This window comes from Salvelinus sp. IW2-2015, linkage group LG33, assembly GCF_002910315.2.
Source record: "Salvelinus sp. IW2-2015 linkage group LG33, ASM291031v2, whole genome shotgun sequence".
NCBI lineage: Eukaryota > Metazoa > Chordata > Actinopteri > Salmoniformes > Salmonidae > Salvelinus > Salvelinus sp. IW2-2015.
Genome location: NC_036872.1, coordinates 2,250,399 through 2,273,073, shown reverse-complemented (window position 1 = coordinate 2,273,073; position 22,675 = coordinate 2,250,399). Strand labels below are relative to the sequence as shown.

The window sequence follows — 22,675 nt, the reverse complement described above, 5'->3', positions numbered from 1 at the left end:
AACTGTTGGAGAGCTAGGCAAACCCCCGAGCTCCTGCACATTGACGTGTTGACCATTCCATGGGGGGCTCCAGCGGGCGCTGGCCGTCTGCCTCTTAACACGGCACCCCAACCCAGAGGCATCAGCTCACACAAGTTATCTGAGGTGGACTCTGATCAGGCTCACCCCCMTTAACAGGAAGGAGCTGGATAGCCATTTCGATAGGGTCTTCAAACATGCACTCATCACCAACAGTTGATGGTGTCTGTGTTGGTTTGGGTGCCGGCAGTGGGATTTGAACCATCGCTGGAGTGGCCTGATGGAGAATGCCCAGCGGAACCAACAGTGAAGCCACCATCAGTAGGCCGAAAAACTGTTGGCACTCTAACACCTACATGGCTCGTCCGAGCCGGAAACGGTTGAGCTAGGATATTATTTTGTTACTCTCARCTGAGGGAGACGTGCCCTCATGAGTGCCGAGTCTATGGACATCKCGAGGTAGATCAACTGCTGTGAGGAGGTCAGGTGACTCTTCTCCTTGTTTAGGGTGAGGCCCAGAACTCAAATGTGGTTCAAGAGGGTCTTCATGTCTGTTTTGGCCTGTTCCCTAGATGGGGCAGACTATTCAATCGTCCAGGTAAGGCAGTTACGCTGAAATGCTGCAGTAGGTGTTCACCATGCAATGTGAGAGTCCAGTCAGGTGGCAAAACTGTAGCAGTGGCCGGCATTGGAATTGGAGTTTGTTGCCTTCTGTCACTGTGTTCAGTACCCATGGGGACTCCACTTGCCTCTTTCAGTTTGGCCTTTGGGCCTGTGAGAAGCTGCCAGTGCTGGCAGCAAGTACTTCAGGATGACTGCCGAGTGCCACCTTTCATAGACACAGTCCGCTGCCTGTGGGCAGGGACACCTTGCATTTCTCATCGTGAAACGTCATACTGGAAATGGTTGTTTCTCTCTGTGGGAAGAAGAGAAGTGTAACAGCAAAATTTGGCAACACCGTAAGACCAGCAGTGTAATCTAGTTGTTATGTGAAAAAAACATTGAGCACCAACCCAGCTACSCACTGTTTGAAAAAKAGCAGTGCAATGCAGCTGTAWTGTGAGTTTACAATGGAAACTAGTATAGTTAACGMCTGTACTGCAAAGTAGTGCAACATAACTATAGTAAACACAGATACACACTGAAACCCTCACTACAATAGAGCTGTAATGTGAGTTTCCAGGGAAAACTAGGATAGTTACAGTCTTAACTGTAAATACAACAGAAAACTAGTAACCCCAGGTACACACTGCGCAAAACCGTAGTGTAATAGCGGAAAGGTGAATTTCCAAGGGAAAACTAGGATAGTCACTGAAAACTGGTATGTAGCCTACCGTAAGTAGTGCAACAGAAGAACTATAGTAAACCCAGCTACACACTGTGCAAAAACAAGGTAGTGTAATAGTGCTGTCAGTTTCCAATTAAGGGAGAGTTAATGTCTGTACTGTAAAGTAGTGCAACATAAGATGAGATGAGATGTGAGTTTCCATGGGAAACTATGATAGTTACTGTCTGTACTGTAAAATTGTTTAACAGAAAACTGTCACYAACCAGCAACTGTGTGAAAAAACGACATTGTAATCTCACTATGGTGAACATGAACTCAGCCCAAAACTGGATAATTAAGCCAACAGTGTAATTTACTGGGTATACAAAACATTAAGAACACCTGCTCTTTCAATGACAGACTGACCAGGTGAATCCAGATGAGAGCTAGGATCCCTTATTGATGTCACTTATTAAATCCACTTCAATCAGTGTAGATGAAGGGGAGGAGACAGGTTAAAGAGGGATTTTTAAGCCTTCAGACAATTGAGACATGGATTGTGTGTGTGCCATTCAGACGGTGAATGGGCAATGGGCGTATTCATCGTCTCTTCTCTGCCCAGATACTAGTTCAAGTGCACTACATTTGTATAGGCATTGATAGTATACATTCGTATTATTAGATATTATTTTTWAAATATATATGTACATTTGAACTCATGTTGCAATGGTCTGGAAGTCCTCTTTAAAATCAGGTTGTACAGTCAATTMAATTACTTAACTTGCCACCAGGTGGCATGATTGCTTTGGGTAACATTGGYGTAACATTGTTGACATTGTTGCACGGTGACTAGTAACCCTATATCTATGCAGYCACATTACCTCTTTAGCCATAACCTCTTTTTTGTTATTATTTATTGTGAGTGGTGTAAATGTTTTAACTTGAATTTTGATTTGCATGACTCTTTCCTGTACTCTGACAGGCCTGTCCACCAGTGGAGGCTGGTGCGAGAAGCAATAGGAGGACGGGCTCATTGTAACGGCTGGAATGGAATAAATGGAACAGAGTGAAATGTGGTTTCCATATGTTTCATGTGTTTGATACCGTTCCTTTTATTCCATTCCAGCCATTACAATGGGCCCGTCCTCCTATAGCTCCTCCCACCAGCCTCCACTGCTGTCCACACAATTTAGGTGTAGGCCTATTTCTGGAGCGCTCCTGAGCCTCGGTCCTTTAATGGCATTAAATAAAAACAAACCCACAGTTTCATATTTTATGGACAATGTTTTATGTTTTTTTGTATTAGGCTATTAAATTACATTTTTGTTTAGCATAATTTTTAAAAGTTTGCCTCAAATGTCACGTAGGCCTGTTAGGCCGAGCCTATTGGCCGTAATCTTCCTTTCGAAATGATCGGTGTGCACTGTGCACTGAGTGTTAAAACTTCGCAAATGTGTCTTTTGCCGAATGCCAACACTATAGGTATGGGCCTACTCGACAGTAKATTTTTTGACCACCATATGACATTTTTCTGCACGCCCTCGGACACTGGCCTTCTAAGTCCAGCTAGTGAGATTCCACACCCAATTTCGCAGCCCACTGGACCTTTTGCGGTTTGGGTATAATGTGAGTGAGCTTCCATCCATGGAATCTGGCATGATACTTCAATATTCCTCATACACGGCAGCCCAGCTTGGTCTCATAGACTAGACGTAACATAGTAAATGTAAACCCGAGACACTCAAATTATTAGCTAACCCTAACCCTTTAACCTAACTCCTAATCTAAACCATAACCTTCATACCCTAACCCCTAGCCTAGCTAACATTAGCTAGTATTCGTAACATATCATACGTTTTGCGAATTTGCAACATATTGTATACTTTGCAAATTCGTAACATTAACACAAATTGTAATTCGTAACATATACTAAATGGGTGTCTCGGATTTACATACAGAATAATAGAATTGCTCTGAGACCAGTCTGAGCAGCCTGACCATCTTTTATTTGAGGTGTCAGAGGGCTCATGATGCGGATGACCACGGAGCATTCAAAGGGGTTATGCATCCCTTTCGACATGTGGACCTATCCATATCCCTATCTTTTGCGTGTGCTTGAGCGAGAGAGGTAGAGAGAGAGAGAGAGAGAGAGAAGAGAGAGAGAGAGAGAGAGAGAGAGAGAGAGAGAGAGAGAGAGAGAGACTGTACACCAGCTCACTATTCGTTTCGGTCTTCTTTCATTACCTTACATACGCATGCGCTAGTCGCTACTCCCTACTCACTACGCCTTTACGCAGTCTGGTCCTCGCTTTACTGAGAGAGGCTCAGAACACAGCAGATGACAAAACAGAAAAGGATTCCCTGTTGTGGTTTAGGAAAAAAAAAAAAAAAAAGAGGGGGAAAGAAAGAAAATAAAACGTTGTTTGCCTTAGCTACCAGCAGCAGAAAGATAACTTCAAAACGTATAGGCTACCTACCTACCGTCAAGGAACTGCCTGCATCCGATAAGGGATCTAGTCCACATACAAGGAGAGGGAGGGGGTGTGGAGAATAGTCGAGAGAGAGACAGAGTGTGTGTGTGTGTGAGAGAGAGAGAGAGCACTGAGGGAGGGAAAAAGGTCAGGACACAGGGGGCATTTCGCACTGTGAGAAATAAGGATAGTATCAGAAGGTTGCAGAAGTAACGGAATTGGCAGAGATAAAAACGTGTGATAAAATAAACGTCTGCCTCACAACTTCTTCACAAAGTCAATTGAAAGGAGTACCTTGTGAATTGAATTGGGCGCATTTTCCCAAGAAAATTATTTGGATACTTAGGACACTGTTGGTTTTGCTGAAGCAGAGACAGTAGGCTGGAGGCTTCACTTTGGATCGTGCGTAATTTTCATTGAGAGCCACCATCAGGATGCGCGTCTGCCTGCTTTTGGTCCTTCTCTGCCTCCTTTGCGCCGGGCACGCTCAGAAGTTCTCCGCTCTCACGGTAGGATACTATAGTATACATATTGCCAGAATACTCAGACTTTTTGCAGTCGAGCATTTGTCATGCTTTTCTATTGGTTTATTTTGGATATAGCCTTCTTACGCGAAGAATGCACGCTTGGAGCAATGGCTTTATGTGATGGCAATTAAGAAAATAAAGGTTTTTCACCAGTTTACGAGCCGCGAGGGATAACATATGGTTCGGATTCTCCACTTGCATCTTTTTGAACCCATAAACATAGCCTATTGATTGATTTAAGTGTTGATTTATCTGGGACAATATATTTTTTTCATTTTTGTATTTCTTTATTTAGGCCTGTTAATCTATCTATTTATTTATATTTAATATTTTTTTATATTTCTATTTCTTTCCTATTCATTTTTATTTTTTTTACTTAAAACTTAAATGATAGCACCATTCATGTAAGGTCCCTCTTTGATGTAAGGTCCCCCAAATCATGTCCAAATCATCCTAAAGTATGACAAAAATGATAGTGTAACTCAATGAAGTAACTTGTAGATGACTTGGACATTTTTTGGAAAATCTACTTTAGGTACTATTGACTTGCATTGGATTGATGAAATCAATCAACTTACCTTGTTTCGTTAGAGTCAGTTAGATAATGTAGAGGAGACAGATAACATGTTTAGTTGAGCAAGGGAGGAACAAACTACATTGTAAAAATTGTTATTTTTGATACGAAAGAAGATTAGCTGTGTGTCTGAATACGCTAAATACCGGAACATTGCATATTGTATATTAATTAAAACATAGTGTGGTGGCGGTTTTGATTATTATTTAATTTTTTACCAGAGCAGMGTTCTCAAGCGTTATGAATGTTAGGAGGTACACCATATATTGACTTGTCCACATGAGTCCATCATTCTAAAATCCGTTTTAGTGAAAAATATCTGGTTATGAGAGTCCATTGTGAAAGCTGGATGTACTGCTAACACCTATAGCTAATTTAATGTTATGACTTTCAAAGGTCTGAAATAATTTAGAGAATTATTCAGTTGAGCCTTATTGGATCTTTGGGGGAATTTTGTCTGTAACAATGGCATTTTTCGAAGCATTTTTTTGTGCAAATGCTGCTGCTTCGTGGAACTCCCTGTCAGCGAAGTCTTTCGTCCTTGCGCGCCTGTGCGCTCTCATTGCGAGTGTAAACACATTGGCTAGGGAATAGCTGGCTGGTTGCTTGGCGGGGAAACTCGTTTAAACCTGTTTGAAGGATGATATAAAGTATGTAGGCTAAAAACAGCCTCATAGTCTTGTAGCCTTATRATAGTGATATTTCGCATGTGCTGCATTCGTTGCTTTCTAGCAAACTAATGAATAAAACAGGGTTGGGCAAATAAGTTGAAAAATGTCATCCATAAGCCTACTAATACATTCATTAATAAATAATTTAAAAAACATGCACATATTCAATATAAGAAACAGACAAACTGAAAGAAAAGTTATTTTAACCTTGTATTAATTCATTTTCTTTCAATATGCTCTATAGAATCTAATTATCAATATAATAAAACTAGGCCTATGATATTTTCTTGAAAATGAGGCCTCAAACATAATTGGCTTTATGGCGCTGTGCAAGGCGCTGTGCAGATTCATTCACATCCAGCACATTATGATTCGTTTTTTAGGACATTATGATTCGTTTTTTAGGATAGGCTAATTATTAGAGATTTTGTACCGCTTTTTATCAACAGCACACCAAATCTTTACATCTATTTGAGGAATATTAGGCTATAGTGATGTCACCAATAGCCTATGTAAAGTCTGTATCATTAGGCTACCAGTTGCATTTTTGAGATTTGAAAAGGAGACAGAAATGTGACTGACCTACACTGTACAGGTAGGAAAGTGTCCAGACAATTGTGAGCTGATTGACCATTAGGCTAGGTGTGAATGTTCTGAAGCTTAATTCTAATCCATCATGAATACAACAGAAACCCATCGATCCCTTATGAGCCATCAGCGGGACAAAAGTATTGCTCAGTCTACGAGATGGTTCGCTAAAAATGGCAGCACCATTTTATCAAATGTTCATGTTGAGATTTTACAGTTTTCGTGAGCATACAAATCCAAAATGATGTATGCGATTGCAAAATCGAATGCTTCTAACCGAGAGTCACCAACTTGCGTGGTACTTCAATATGCACAATATGACTACTTGTTGGATGCTCATTTGGTATCCATGTGTTTAGTTAAGCCTAGTGATATTGTCAACCATCATCAGCTGATCCAGATTTTTTCTTCTTCTGAATGACAGTCAAGTGACAAACAGCTGTTGGGATATAGCACGGGGTGCAAAAACAGCCAAAGTGTGGCAAAACAGTGTTRGGAAGAATGTCCAGAATACTTAGGTGTCTAGTTCGCCGCGCCAATGAAGACTGTTGCGATCAAAGTTGGATCCAATCCAATACCCCTACATTTATGTTGATTATCTGCTATTGTCAGATTGATTTACAGCGGGGTCTAGAAGATTTAACAGAGAAAGCATCAAGGTCTAGGCTACACCCAATTGCGTAGGATGATCATAGGCTATTGTTACTTTGTGTCTCTAAAATCACAATGTTTCCATTTCTATTTTCATGTGACAAAGAGTCTTCTTTAAATTGAAACGACCTTAGCCCTGCCTTTTACCTGATCAAATATGAACTGTTTATTGTCATACATTTGGTGCCTATGCTACAAAATATAATATTCTGCCCATATGAACAAATGTATTTTTGGCCATAGCCTAAGGAATGAATAGTAACATGATTGAATGAATAGTAGCAAACAGACACAACATTGTTTCAAATTCTTTAATAAAAGACACATAAACCGCTTGCGTCACAGCTTGCTTCACAGTTTCCTCGCKACATAGGCCTACAAGGAAACTCAATGTATCTCGACGAGTTCCTGGGGGTCTGTACGCAGCATAGTACCTTCCACCAAAAGTTTTGCTCCCCAAAAAGACACGTAAGAGGAATTTCTGCGTGCATGTATTCCGTCTGGCTAAGTGGCTTGACAGAATCTCTGGGTGCATTCTGTCTGGCCTAGAAGTGGCATCTGGGCGCATGTACTCTGTCTGACCTGATAMAATCTCTAGGTGCCATCTCCCTGGGTTTGTAGGGTCTGACAGCTCCAGATGGCAGGAGTGGAGTGATTATCTCTGCTAGCATGTCTCTGTGATGCTGATGTGCCTGTTAGCAGCCTGCTCATTGCTCCAGTGCCTGGTCTGCCCAGTGATCCTCTCCAGTTTTGTTGTGCTAGTCACCCAGACTAGCCAACCATGACTCTATCCAACATCCAACAGCACTGATGACAATGCACTCTTTGGGGATGGGCTCTATGCCTCTCTGCTTTGACTGCCTTACCAGCGCATTTACATTCACACAGCACTTGTCATTGTTACCACAGGCGAAGCACAGGCCAGTGTCATTTCATCCCCCTCTAGATCTGAGTAATGGTCTGAAGCACCATGCACACAAGGCTTCTGGTGAACTCTAAAAAAAACTTACTTACATGTTCATTGCATCATAACCCAGCAGGGTAAACCCAACAACACTTCTGTGCCCATTCCATATTACCCATCAGCCCTTGCATGCTTATGAGGAGAAGAGAGGCAAGAGCAAATTTTTGTGTGGATGGAGTTTCTTTTTACGACAGTAATCAAGTGTGCGCACAGTGCTCACTTCTGCTCAGGTAGGAATAATAGAAAGTTGTAGAGACTGGAGGCCGAAGTGGCTGCCGAGGAATGCGCAGTGTCAGAGCCTTGCCTCTGTGATTTAGAGGTTGATGTGGCAGCCGCCGCCCTTAGCGCCACTATTTATGGGCTGTGCGAGGKTGCCTAAATATCCAATGGGAAACAAATGGCTATGGGTTGTTAACCTGGAGGTGAGGGGTCAGAGAAGCTCTCTCCTCTGCCTGCACATGGCATTTTGGAATGTGGGAGGAAGCATTGCATTGTGCAGATGCACCTCTCGCTCTGCATTCTCACACACACTGTGATATACAGTTGAAATCAGAAGTTTACATACACTTAGGTTGGAGTCATTAAAACGCGTTTTTCAACCACTCCACAAATTTCTTGTTAACAAACTATAGCTTTGGCAAGTTGGTTAGGARATKTACTTTCTGCATGACACAAGTCATTTTTTCAACAATTGTTTACAGACAGATTATTTCACTTATAATTCACTGTATCACAATTCCAGTGGGTCAGAGGTTTACATACACTAAGATGGCTGTGTCTTTAAACAGCTTGGAAAATTCCAGAAAATGTTGTCATAGTTTAGAAGCTTCTGATAGGCTAATTGACATCATTTGAGTCATTTGGAGGTGTACCTGTGGATGTATTTCAAGGCCTACCTTCAAACTCCGTACCTCTTTGCTTGACATCATGGGAAAATCAAAGGAAATCAGCCAAGACCTACGAAAAAAATGGTGGACCTCCACAAGTTTAGTTAACCATTGGTAGCAATTTCCAAATACCTGAAGGTAATACAAAATTCAAAAGGCACTCGCACATCTGAGCAATCTTTTTTTGCAGGTGCATGTCAACAGTTGAACAAAATGAAGGAAAAAGGAAACCGTACACTGCTCTTGATAGTATCACTGATATTTAATAAGCTTACTTATCGGCCTCACGGCCTTCGTCAGAGCTTTTGTGAATTTAAAAAAAATGTGCACCCTTATGTAGACCTAGCCCCACCCACATCCGTTCCACACATCGAAAGGGGTTGGAGGCAAAGGAAAAACAAATAAGTGCTACCAAATATAAAAGCCTGAAGGTACCATGTTCATCTGGACAAACAATAGTACGCAAGTATAAACACCATGGGAGAACGCAGCCGTCATACTGCTCGGGAAAGAGACGTGTTTTGTCTCCTAGAGATGAACGTACTTTGGTGCGAAAAGTGCAAATCAATCCCAGAACAACAGTAAAGGACCTTGTGAAAATGCTGCAGGAAACAGGTACAAAGGTATCTATATAAACAGTAAAAGGAGTCCTATATTGACATAGCCTGAAAGGCCGCTCAGCAAGGAAGAAGCCACTGCTCCAAAATCGCCATAAAAAAAGCCAGACTWCGGTTTGCAACTGCACATGGGGACAAAGATCGTACTTTTTGGAGAAATGTCCTCTGGTCTGATGAAACAAAAATAGAACTGTTTGGCCATAATGACCATTATGTTTGGAAGAAAAAGGGGGATGCTTGCAAGCCGAAGAACACCATCCCAACCGTGAAGCACGGGGGTGGCAGCATCATGTTGTGGGGGTGCTTTGCTGCAGGAGGGACTGGTGCACTTCACAAAACAGATGGAATCATGAGGTTGGAAAATTATCTGGATATATTGAAGCAACATCTCAAGACATCAATCAGGAAGTAAAAGCTTGGTCGCAAATGGGTCTTCCAAATGGACAATGACCCCAAGCATACTTCCAAAGTTTTGGCAAAATGGCTTAAGGACAACAAAGTCAAGGTATTGGTGTGGCCATCACAAAGCCCTGACCTCAATCCAATAGAAAATTTGTGGGCAGAACTGAAAAAGCGTGTGCGAGCAAGGAGGCCTACAAACCTGACTCAGTTACACCAGCTCTGTCAGGAGGGATATGCCAAAATTCACCCAACTTATTGGGGAAAGCTTGTGGAAGGCTACCCGAAACATTTGACCCAAGTTAAACATTTTAAAGGCAATTCTACCAAATACTAATTGAGTGTATGTAAACTTCTGTTCCACTGGGAATGTGATGAKAGAAATAATAGCTGAAATAAATCATTATGTCTCCTATTATTCTGACATTTCACATTCCTAAAACAAAGTGGTGATCCTAACTGACCTAATACAGGGAATTTTTACTAGGATTAAATGTCAGGAATTGTGAAAAACTGAGTTTAAATATATTTGGCTAAGGTGCATGTAAACTTCCGACTTCAACTGTTCGCATAGACTAGCCGCGCACAAACACATACATTGATTAGTTACTTTCAGAGATCATATCTTATTATTTAACATTGTTTTAGGTTTTTGATTATTAGGCATTTTATCCCACTTTGACAGCCATTGTTGTGCACTGTGCTCAATCCACTAACAGTAGCCTAAGTGGAGGTAGAGCTGCAAGCATTGTAGGATGCTYCATTTGCCTTTGTCATTAAGGGTTGTGTGCATGACTTTGGCGATGGTGGGAATGAGTTGTCTCATCTTTGAACATCAATTTGCACAACAGTTTTGATAAACCAGATACCTGCTTTTTTGTGAGAATCATAGCTTCTTTTGGGTAATACTTACTAAGCCTCTGAATATTTTTTTTTACAGTGTGTTAATTTAAGTCGCAATTTGCCACACTCGTAGTGTTAGGGACCCGACACTCTTGGGGTGTTCGTTTTTCAACACTTTGAAAAGTATTATTTTAAAAACCTTTCTGTCAGTTACATATACACACTAAGAAAGTGTTACAATTAACACTGTGGTTGTTAAAATTCTGATCTCAAATTTGCTGTGTGGGCACGGTGCAGGGGCATGCTCGGGATATGACTATAACAATGAGACAACTTCTACTATGTAGTAAACTATTGCAACACAAAACATTCCCTGGTATGCATATATAATCTACTGGACTCAAGTTGATGGCTGAGTCTCAGAATTACATTTTATTGGTGAACCGTCATAATAGGCCCCTTAGAAAACATAACTGATATTGTATTTAGGCTATATTTGGTCACACAAACAATAACTCATTCATTAAATTAAGCCTTCATAAACCCTTTATAAGGCCTACATAGATGCTTCACATGGTTAATACATGTAAGGAACTTTGTGAGACAAAAGATATAACATGGAATGTTGTGGTGTTAGTTTGTGGTCTGGTGAGACAGAGTGGCTTTAATGTTTTGCCTCAGGAGAAATTGATTAACCTGAAGACTTTTGGAGTTCATTTTAAGTTAGTCAACTTCGGTAAAATACTATGGGAGTCGCACACTCGCGACTTCAGTTGAAGTATCTACAATCACGCCCGACAAGAAGAAGGAAATCTGCACCTTGCTGGGAGCCCCGKCTTCCACAGCTGATAAGCTTGAGGCTCGGATTCATTCCTTCAATTATTCTGTTCTTCACCTCGGTGTGAAACAGAACGATTCACGCTACTAAACAAACAATTGTAACACAAAACTGTCTTACATTGTGTCAACTTAACTGTCCCTTAGTGGTAGAGCATGCCACTCCCTGGACTTTGTGTGCTGAATTTGGTATGGTTCTCATAAGTTTCCTAATCACAAACAATTAGTTATTCTTTGAATAGTTTGGCCTGGCTATAGCAGTAAGTAAGATGGCTAACGCGTCCAAAACAACTAAGGCTAACAAGCCGGTTCGGGTTCGTGACCATGCACAAATTAATTAAAAGATAATCACGTTTGTTGTCTTGTATGTCTTGTCTCGATGCATGCTCAGGCTGCCCTCGCTCGAATCAGTTTGTACATGAGACTAGGGGACGGCTGGCACTGTTCCCCTACTTGTCCACAGCGCAGGTTCTCTTGACAATCGTGTGACATTATTTAGGGGGCTTTGGTGTTTCCGATAGCGACTTTTCCTTGGTCGGGTCGAATGTCTCCCGGCTCGCCGGTTATGGGAGGCTACTTGAAGAGAGAGGGCGACCAAGTTCTGCTGCTTGTGTCTGCCTTGGTTAAGAACCGCTTGCCTCTCTTCCTAGAAGGCTCAAGGTCCCACCTCAGTGATTCGGTCCTATGTAGATRTTTGAGATCAGGCTAGCTAACAATCGCTGCAAAGCAAGCTAGCCAGGTTAGCTAACTTGCAGAGGCGAGCTAGCTACTGTCAGCTATTCCGGCTTCCTAACGGTGGAATTGCTTGGGTAGCTCTCTTATTTAGTATACGTAGCTAGCGTTAAGTTTCTTGGTTATTCTAAACGGATTGTGCTGCGGTCCAAGAGGCTAGCTAAACTAGAAGCCTCATCATGGTTAAAGTCGGTTAGCATGCTAAACTTCTGTCAAATTAAGCTTACTAGCTTTCCCTCAGCATTTAGGCAATCACATTCCTATTTACKATTTTCCTGGAGTTGGAGGGAGTGGAGGAAGTGGGGCTTGCGGGCACCTCCGATGAGAAAGCAGCCTCCGAGCACTTGGCTCGGGTAACCCTCGGAGCAAGGGACCTTAGCACAGGTCTGAGTGACTGGTGAGCCCCCGCACAAAAACATTACTGTGACATCAGTGCCTCCACGTATGGTTACGGCCAAACAGGGTGCTACGTCAACCATTGCCGGAGCCCCTGTGTCCATAAGGGGCCGGGCTTCATCCAGGCTATACAGTCTCATGGAAACACAACTTAGTTTGGAAGCTTGTCCGTGTTTAAAGCCCCCTGATACTCCCCGTTCCATGGTGTTCACCTGGTTCAAAGGGTATATCKATCTCCCAGGGTGAGAGTAATAAATTGGGAGATTCGCTCTCTGTCCACAAGGGGGCACTCCTCCCCATAGGTGGCTCATTACTGAGATTAATAGCTGATTCGTGCCTGTAGCTCACTAGTCCCTATTAGGTGCTTAGTGATACAAGTAATGGGTTGTATAGGCGATTGGTTTCATTCCTGGGAATTAGAAAGAGGACAGACAGCTTTTTCAGAGCTGTATGTCCCTTTTCCAGCTGTGTTACAAGGTGATGTGACACTGGTACCTATGACTGGTGGGTATGATAACCTTCCTTTGACTGGTGGGTATGATAACCTTCAGCGCTGGGTGCCAGCCGGTTACCGGGACGCATCTTACCGCCTAAACCGAGGGGCTCTGCCAGTCGGGGTAAGTCACTGATTGCTGGTGCCCCAAAACCCAGAGTGGACTGGGCTTCAGGAAAACCTTAGTGCATAACACAGTTGTCAACCTAAAGTTCCACAGTGTTCACGGGTGACAAAAGTGTTGCGTCTCCCACATGTGGGTGTAATGAAAAGTGTCCCTTCTCCACATTCAGACACATGTGGTCGAGAGTGGTGGAAAGGAAAAAATAACCAATCTCTCCCAGTCCACAAGGTGGTGTCCCGCCCCTTCAGACGGGACTTGACGGGAGGCTCACTGTCTGCTCCAATCAATAGCGCCCATGTGCAATGTTTCTATGGATCATGCAAACAGGAACGTCGGGGTACAGGCTACAATTTTCTACGGCGTCATCACGTCCACTGTTCCCTAGGCATTCGTGCCCATTTTGAGGGACCAGGTGTTGTTCCGCAAGGAGTGGASACTTCACCCCTGGGTGGTTGCCCAGATATGGGAGAGGTTTGGCAGGGCCGATGTAGATCTTTACGCATCACGAGAAAACGTGCAGTGTAGTCTATTTTTCTTGATGTGGGACCCGAGTGCCCCATTGGGAATGGACGCTCTGGTGCACCAGTGGCTTCGGACCCTCCTTTATGCGTTTCCGCCAGTGGTTCTGATTCAGCCRGCGTTTGAGAGAGTGCGCCGGAAGGGATTATCATTGATTCTTGTGTCTCCTCGTTGGCCCAGGCAGCCTTGGTTCAAGGAGATCATTTGCCCTTTAGGCGGGGACTCGTGGCAACTCCTGTTGCGCAGGGACCTGTTGTCCCATGCGCATGTGCAGGTTTGGCATGCAAGGCTGGAGATTAGGTTCCTATGTGCCTGGCCCTTGAGAGGGCCAATCTGATGGCTAGAGGTTTACCGTTATTGCTACCGTTCAATCCCCAAAGGCGCCCTCCACGAGAGGGCTGTATGCGTATAAGAGGCAAGCGTTTGAGCGCTGGTGCCATGATAAAGGGCTGGTTACTTTTCATTGCTCTGTGAGGGACATCCTTATGTTCCTACAGGAGCTTTTTGAGCAGGGGCGGACATTCTCCACCTTAAAAGTGTACATGGTCMCTATCTTAGAGTGTCATGCGGGAATTGACGGAGCCACACCGGGGGCCCACCCCCTGGTTGTGTGGTTCCTGGACGGTGTACGTCGTATCAGACGGGTCTCTAAACCTATTTCGCCCACATGGTACTTGACGCTGGTTTTGGAGGCACTGTGTTCCCCTGTGAGCCTCTGGAGTCGGTGGATCTGAAGATCCTCTTCTAAAAAACCTACCTGCTCATGGCTTTGGCCTCGGCTAAACGTGTTGGGAACCTCCATGCTTTATCTGTACACACTTCCTGTACTCAGTTCGTCCCGGGTGACTCTAAGGTGACGGTGTCCATGACTATGAGCTATGGGCACAGTTGCATAAAACATCTTAAGTTCATTTTCCCTTTATCTTTTCCCTTAAAGTTTCCTTAACTTAACTGCCTTGTCCAACTAAACCTACCTAATTCTGTTCTCCCCATCGACGACCATTGGTYAGCAGGCAAGAGGTGAGGTCTTTGCCAGAGCCCCATTGATGGGCATAGCAGCYTAGATCAGCTCCTGGCCGCTCATCAAAGATACTGGTCGGTAGTGCTGAGCGATTAACCAACATATACTTTTTTTCGAGCTACTAAACAAGTCATTGACCGTCGTCAGTTCAGTTACATGAATTCCATTACGTTTTTTTTATTTTGTGAACKCAGTGCACTGTTACTCTAGAGAGGAAATCCAATCATTCACGAAATAAATCAAGTCAAGTACTATGTGGGATGCTGGGCTGAAGGGAGTTATAGTTTTTATTGAGCAAATATTCAACCTAGTTCAGCGCAGAAACATGGTAATTAACTACAATGACCATTTTTTACTTTTGCGCCATTTTTCCCCAGCTTAGATGGATCAGAGAGGAAGAGGCGAAGTGAGAGGTTTCACTCTTGCCAAAATCTGTCCAAAATAAGCCCAATGCATTTCTGTGGGCTTATTTTGGACCTACGCTTGTAGCCTGCCTTCCCACCTTTGGCACAATGGCTCCCATTGTTAGGGCAGAGACATGGGCATCTTGTCATATACAGTATGCAGATCTCTGGATGGATACACTTTTACGGCTGCTACAATAGGTTAGATACACACAGACCACATAGACCGCATGAGAGAGGAATGTACACAACACAAGAGGAGAGGGATAGAGACAGTTTGTGACAGTATGCCTTATCTACTTTGAAYAACAAGTACAATTATTTAATCAGACAGCTCTGCAGGCTAGCTAAATAAGATGACTAAAAACAGTACAGTATGGGGAGGACAAAATGTTTGATGGCCTGGCTGGCTGACTCCAATTGCCTGAGTAGAGATGAGATGATTACTTTATGAAATGAAAAATAATAAACTAWTCAAATAAAAACCAAGTAATATACACAACTGAAATATTTTATTATTTCATAGTAATTTCCATTTTTCTAGTGATGTCTACTCAATGTGGACCTGATCAGAGACAATGGAATATTTTCTAAGTTTTGGCAATTCAATGTTTTGTTCAATATTCAATATTTTTGTCTTTGGAATTTCCATTAAAAAGRTCTGAAATCATTGTAAAGTCATAATTTCATAAGGCATTTAATGTTATTTGACACACACAAACACACAAAGCACTGTTTATATTATCAATGGTGSTTCTGATTAGGCTGTGATACTATCAAGAGCAGTGTGCGGTTTCCTTKTTTTCTCTCATTTTATTCTACTGTTACCATGCACCTGCAAAAAAGATAGCTCAGATGTGCGAGTGCCTTTGGAAATMTTGGTTCTGATTAGCCTGGTGAAACCAACCTGATCTATGCGTTCACCTTTCTATTTCACTTCAGATATATCATGCCCTGGACATTATACAGTGACTTGCAAAAGTATTCTATTTTTCCTATTTTGTTGCCTTACAACCTGGAATAAAAAATTMGAAAAAAGTTTGTATCATTTAATTTACACAACATGCCTACCACTTTGAAGATCCAATATATATTTTTTATTGTTAATYAACAAACAAGAAATAAGACAGAAAAACAGAAAACCTGAGTGTGCATAACTATTCACCCCCCTAAAGTCAATACTTTGTAGAGACATKTTTTTCTGCAATTACAGCTGCAAGTCTCTTAGGGTATGTCTCTATAAGCTTGCCACATCGAGCCACTGGAATTTTTTGACATTCTTCAAGGTAAAACTGCTCCAGCTCCTTCAAGTTGGATGGGTTCTACTGGTGTACAGCAATCTTTAAGTCATACCACAGATTCTCAATTGGATTGAGGTCTGGGCTTTGACTAGGCCATTCCAAGACAATTAAATGTTTCCCCTTACACCACTCGAGTGTTGCTTTAGCAGTATGCTTAGGGTCATTGTCCTGCTGGAAGGTGAACCTCTGTCTCAGTCTCAAATCTCTGGAAGACTGAAACAGGTTTCCCTCAAGAATTTCCATGTATTTAGCACCATCCATCATTCCTTCAATTCTGACCGATGTCCCAGTCCCTGCCGATGAAAAACATCCTCACAGCATGATGCTGCCACCACCATGCTTCACTGTGGGGATGGTATTCTCGGGGTGATGGGGGGTGTTGGGTTTGCGCCAGACATAGCATTTTCCTTTATGGCCAAAAAGCTACATTTTAGTGTCATCTGACCAGAATACCTTCTTCCATATGTTTGGGGTGTCTCCAACATGCCTTTTGGCGAACACCAAATGTGTTTGCTTATTTTTTTCTTTAAGAATGYCTTTTTTTTCTGGCCACTCTTCCGTAAAGGCCAGCTCTGTGGAGTGTACGGCTTAAAGTGGTCCTATGGACAGATACTCCAATCTCTGCTGTGGAGCTTTGCAGCTCCTTCAGGGTTATCTTTAGTCTCTTTGTTGCCTCTCTGATTAATGCCCTCCTTGCCTGGTCCGTGAGTTTTGGTGGGCGGCCCTCTCTTGGCAGGTTTGTTGTGGTGCCATATTCTTTCAATTTGTTATTAATGGATTGAATGGTGCTCTGTGAGATGTTCAAGTTTCAGATATGTTTATATACCTCAACCCTGATCTGTACTTCTCCAAAACTTTGTCCCTGGACTGTTTGGAGAGCTCCTTTGTCTTCATGGTGCCACTTGCTTGGTGGTGCCCCTTGCATAGTGGTGTTGCAGACTATGGGGCCATTCAGGACAGGTGTATATAWACTGAGATCATGTGACACTTAAATAAAGTCCACCTGTGTGCAATCTAACTAATTATGTGACTTTTGAAGGTAATTGGATGCACCATGCACCATAGCAAAGGGGTGAATACATATGCAATCACCACTTTTCCATTTTGAATTTTGAATAATTTTTTGAAACAAGTTTTTTTTTTCATTTCACTTCACCAATTTGAACTATTTTGTGTATGTCCATTACATTAAATCCAAATAAAAAATCTAGTTAAATGACAGGTTGTAATGCAACAAAATAGGAAAAACACCAAGGGGGATGAATACTTTTGCATGGCACTGTATGCATCTAAGAAGTAGAAAACAAGAAACAAATGTCAGTTACATAAATCATGTTTCATAATTGGGTTATCAAATGTGTCAAAGCAATGAAGTGGGTTACCTTCTGTATTTGTACAAATGATGAGCCTTTGAAAGCTGTTGCCGCTGACAGGTGAAGGTTACTGGCCGGATACTTGCCAACATGTGGCTGACTGACATTTACTCCTGAGGTGCTGTCCTGTTGCACCCTCTACAACCACTGTGATTATTGTTATCTGACCATGCTGGTCATCTATGAACGTTTGAACATRTTGGCCATGTTCTGTTATAATCTCCACCCGGCACAGCCAGAAGAGGACTGACCACCCCTCAAAACATGGTTTCTCTCTAGGTTTCTTCCTAGGTTCTGGCCTTTCTAGGGAGATTTTCCTAGCCACCGTGCTTCTACATCTGCATTGCTGCTTGCTGTTTGGGGTTTTAGGCTGGTTTTCTGTACAGCACTTTGTGACATCGGCTGATGTAAAAAGGGCTTTATAAATACATTTGATTGATTGATTGACTGTTCAATTTATAGGAATTCTCACAGCGAGGGCATGTCTGCATGATGCTGATGAGGGCTCCCTTGCTGGTCTTTTCTATGCTGCATGTTTGGTTGCTAACTGGACATCTCTCMATCAACTGCAGCAGGCAATCTTATGAGGTGTTGTTGACTGTGACATGGTGATATATTAAACAGCCAAGTGGTAAATTGCATTTTGTTATAAAGAAAGGACAAAGCTTTTTGCTAATATACTTCAGAACCAAAATTACTGTACTAGTTGTATCTGCTTGGCTGGGTAATTGGCCTACTATTTTATCAAGCCGGTTATTTTTTAATACAACTTTTTATATAACACACCTATGCAATCACCACTTTTCCATTTTCAATTTTTTATAATTTTTTGAAACAAGTTCTTTTTTTCWTTTCACTTCACCAATTTGAACTATTTTGTGTATGTCCATTACATTAAATCCAAATAAAAATCTAGTTAAATGACATTTATATCATTATAAAAAATTWAAAATGGAAAATGTCATTGTTGATGAAGTCGCCTGTGTCATCAGGGTAGTAACTCAGCTCACTGTCAGAGGCCTCATGATGGCGTGTCCTTTTCATAGGAGTCAAGGGAGACTCTGGCAACAATGACAATCACATTGCCGGACATGCTATGATACCCACCTTTGCTCCTTCTGGTAGGTCCCGGCATCTATTCATGACCAGGGGATCCATCTGACACCCAACTGTGCACTTTGTCTAACAGGAAAACAGGGTCAACAATTGTCATCATCCCTCAGTTATAAACATAGCTTGAGAAATAACGTAATCTCATTTGGAAGCTAATTCTATGCTTTACAGATTAAGACTGACTGGCTCCAGATTGTATTAGATAAACACGTTACATTATGCAACCAACTGTGACATGTTTTGCTATGGCCCTGGGTTGGCTTGAGTTTGTTGCTGCTAGTTAGTACACTGTTATAGTCAGACATGAGTTAGCTAGTACTACCATAGCTGCATCCAATATTTATTTGTGCCCTAGAGACAAGGGTTGCACCTCGGATGCTAATGTGACTTTTTGTCTGAATTACACTAACTTAGAGTGCCATGGAAATACGATGACATTGCTAAAGTCGGCAAATAATTAGTAGGAAACCACTTTGCCAAATTGTGTTGTCGTCAAATTTACTTTAGAGAGATAGCAATGTTGCCATTTCTGTTACGAGAAAAGTTTGTCYAARATTGCWAGCAATGGTAATGTTAGCTAGCTAAAATACGGCGGTCCCCTCAATCTTAGTTAGCTTGCTAAAGTTATACTGCATCTAAAGTCAATCTGGCGACATCACAATCATGACAAAAGGTGTTCCTACTAATTATTTCCCTTCTTTTGAAATGTTATCATGTTTCCAAGCCGAATCCAAGTTGTTTTGAGGTAGGCTAACATTAGCTAGCAGCTAGCTAGCTGGCTAGCTAGAAAGTAATAGTTGAGAAAAAAGCAACTAAAAAGAGACGTGTTTTATTATCTTCTGATTAATTTGTTTCTCCTGTGCATGTAAAATGTCTATTTTGCSATCTACCAAGATAAATGTGATTTCTTTGAGGAGATGTTTAGTCAGTGAATCAGGCCGTARCCATGGTATCCAGACATATTTTCTGCTGGGCATGCCTTCAAACTACTGTAAAAATACTTAAGTATGCCACTTACCATAGGAAAATGTTTGAGGGGCTCTATGCAACACCCTTAAACAATTCCCTTAGGTAAGGTCAAATTATTCCTTAAGGGAAACCCTTAACCCTTATGTTTTATGCAACCGGGCCCAGGTCCTTACCTTTGGGCTATTTCCCATCTCGCCACCTCCTTTTGCTTCTGAAGAGCAACAGAGGTCACATGCCCATTGTTTAAAGGATTGACTGTAGGAGATATTTGTGCTGCGGCGAGTTGGGTATCACCACACATTTTTGTGAGGTTTTATTGCTTGGATGTCACTGCTCCCAGTGTAGCACACAGTGTCCTTAAGGCTTTGACAGGGGAAAGTCAATAAGCAGCGCACCTTGTGTGCAATAGCCAGACTGACGCATCTGGCTGGGTCAGGTCTGGGTGGTCTGCCAAGGGACGTTTCATTTATAGTATTCATTGGGGTCGGCCTGGGGCATGATTATATTTCCCCATAGTATGTTGTACCGAGTTGACTGACTGAAAGGGAACATAATGTTATGACTATAACTACTGTTACTTGAAGGAGGGAAACGAGGTACAACACCTGTTTGGCCCGGCGTCGCCCGTTCCTGGGCTCCTTGAAGAGCGGTATAAAACATTTAAAGAATGAATCCAAGCATCACGCTTATCACCTGTGGAAGGTAGGGCCTCCAGCAAGGCACGGATATCATTGGCCTTGTCAGGCGTGATTGTAGATCATTAAATCAAAGTCGCGAGAGTATGACACCTCATAGTATATTGTACCTCGTTTCCCTCCTTCAGGGAACACTAGTTATAGTCATAACGTTATGTTCTCTGCCTAAAACATTTGTCGATGCCCTCTTGATGTTATTAGGGAGCTGAACAATGTGTCACTTATGTTATTCTTTGGTAGGTTATGTTTTTGTCATTGTACTGTGAAAGGTGTTGGACCTGTCTAGAATTGTGTTTAAATCGGATAAGAACGTGTAGAACAATGCCTGCCTCTGGCACAAACCTATAAAAAGAAAAATAATGCTTTAACTTAACACATGGCCTCTATTGCCCCCTTGTCATTCATGAAACTTAGCACCTGCACACATTTCTTTACTTAAAAAAWAATAATCTCACAATAAAAACTACCAGCGGCCTTTCACAGATTTCTCTTTTCTTTTTTCCCCCCCTTCTTATTTTTTACATCTTTCACAGCAATTAAACGCCTTTGCCTTTGATTGAGTTAATAGCCTGGTTAAAAAGCTGTCACTTTCTTCCCTGTCCACCATTCTGGAAACTAATGATTTCCTTTGCATCCAAGCGGTGGTGCAGGAAACTCCCGCCAAGGCGATTTAACACGTTTGTGACGGCTCTCAGCTGGGGCCCCCATTGACTGTACGGGGCCGTGGTGTGAGGGGCCTCTCGGAGTAGTGGAAGAGGGGGCACCCCAGCCCAGAAGGCCCTCATTGGGCTACAATGTGCTCTCTGCTGGAGCTTTGCCTCTAGACCACTCCATTCAATCCCAAAAAGCTGCAGAGCCAGGGGAGGTAATAGGATTTGATTTGTATGCTGGTTGGTCTAGAAAAGAAAAATCCTCTCTCTCACACCCACTCCCTTTCTCAATCCCCCCTCTTTTTCTTCAAACCTCTTATTGCATTATTTTAGCAGATGCAAAAAGCATCTTCCAACAGAGATTAAGAAAATAGCATTAAAAAGGACACAGAGACTAGAAAGATAGAGAGAAATGGGCACATCAAAAGGGTACATGAAAAGGACTCAAGCCACAACAAGTGGTCTGTCTTGCATGAATTCTCTTCTTCTCCTTCTATGAAGAAGTCGTAAGTCACAGTAGAGCGGAGGGCAGAGACATGCACTTAGCTGTAGCAGACCCACTGGGCACACACTGGTTGAATCAACATTGTTCCCACATAATAAAAAAAATGTTAAACAACGTGGAATAGACATTGAATTGACATTTGTTCACAGTGGGGATGCAGTGGACAATCCATCACATTGTGGCCCAGGCCCTGTTATGGTGTGTGATGGTTGCCATGAGGTTGGAGTGAGATGTCAGGGGAGTGTCAGGCCCACTGGCTGTGGTTGATAATGATGGTCTGGTCTGGTTCTKTAGGTGGGCAGCAGTAGCACTCTGGGCTGTGGTGGGTCTCTGGGGCTGCTAGCCTGCTGTGGTGGGCTGGGTCTGGGTTGAAGTCTGGAGGACACACAGACTGATCATTGTCAGAGCTGATCCTGACCCGCTACGGCTGTGGTCTTGGAGAAAGCCATTTTCTGCCCAGTCTTTCTTGCCTCCTGCCCTTAATGTGACGGGGAGCTGTGAAAGAGAGCGGCCGGGTGCATGGAGGTCACAGCTGCAGGGGAAAGCCCTAATGGGAGATGTTGTTTCTGTACGATGGGAAGGGAAGACAGCGAGGGAGGAGGGGGGGAAGGAAGGAGGGAGGGGTGAGAGAGTTCTCTGACCCAAGACTGTGGGAGACTGTCAGTCAGAAGCAGTGGTGCAGACGATCCAAGAAACTGAGAGATGAGAGACATGGAGGAAGAGAAGGGGGGGTTAGGGATAGACCCCCAACACACAAAAAAATGGGCAACAAGCCCTCCTCTTTTCTTCTCGAGATGATATTCATAAATTGGATGAACATTCAGATGGATGTTTTGCATAGATCAGTCAAAGGAAACCAAGACAGAGGAAGTGGGCTTAAAAGATTCACTGACAATCGTTTATCTCCCAATCCAGAAGATAATATTCCAAGTGGGTGAGAGAGGGGAGAAGGAGGAGGGAAGAAAGGACGGCTGCAGAGACTCTGTAGTCGTGACTCAGACACAGGGTGTGTTTGTGAAAACAGACGTGGGGCCCCTGTAGCACGTGCAAACATTTTATTCCACCG

At 42.7% G+C, this 22,675-nt stretch overlaps 2 protein-coding genes across 3 annotated transcripts in view; one reads left to right on the top strand and one right to left on the bottom strand.

Moving 5' to 3' along the window:
• LOC111957531 (glutamate receptor ionotropic, delta-2) overlaps window positions 1-22,675 on the bottom strand; it is a 705,651-nt gene that overhangs the window by 143,954 nt on the left and 539,022 nt on the right. The window lies entirely within an intron of this gene.
• Window positions 3,581-22,675, top strand: part of smoc2 (SPARC related modular calcium binding 2) — a 73,340-nt gene continuing 54,245 nt past the window's right edge. The window contains exon 1 of the mRNA XM_023978386.2: window positions 3,581-4,265. Within this exon, the coding sequence (XP_023834154.1) occupies window positions 4,191-4,265 (75 nt within the window). The 5' untranslated portion in view covers window positions 3,581-4,190. The remainder of the gene's footprint in view (window positions 4,266-22,675) is intronic.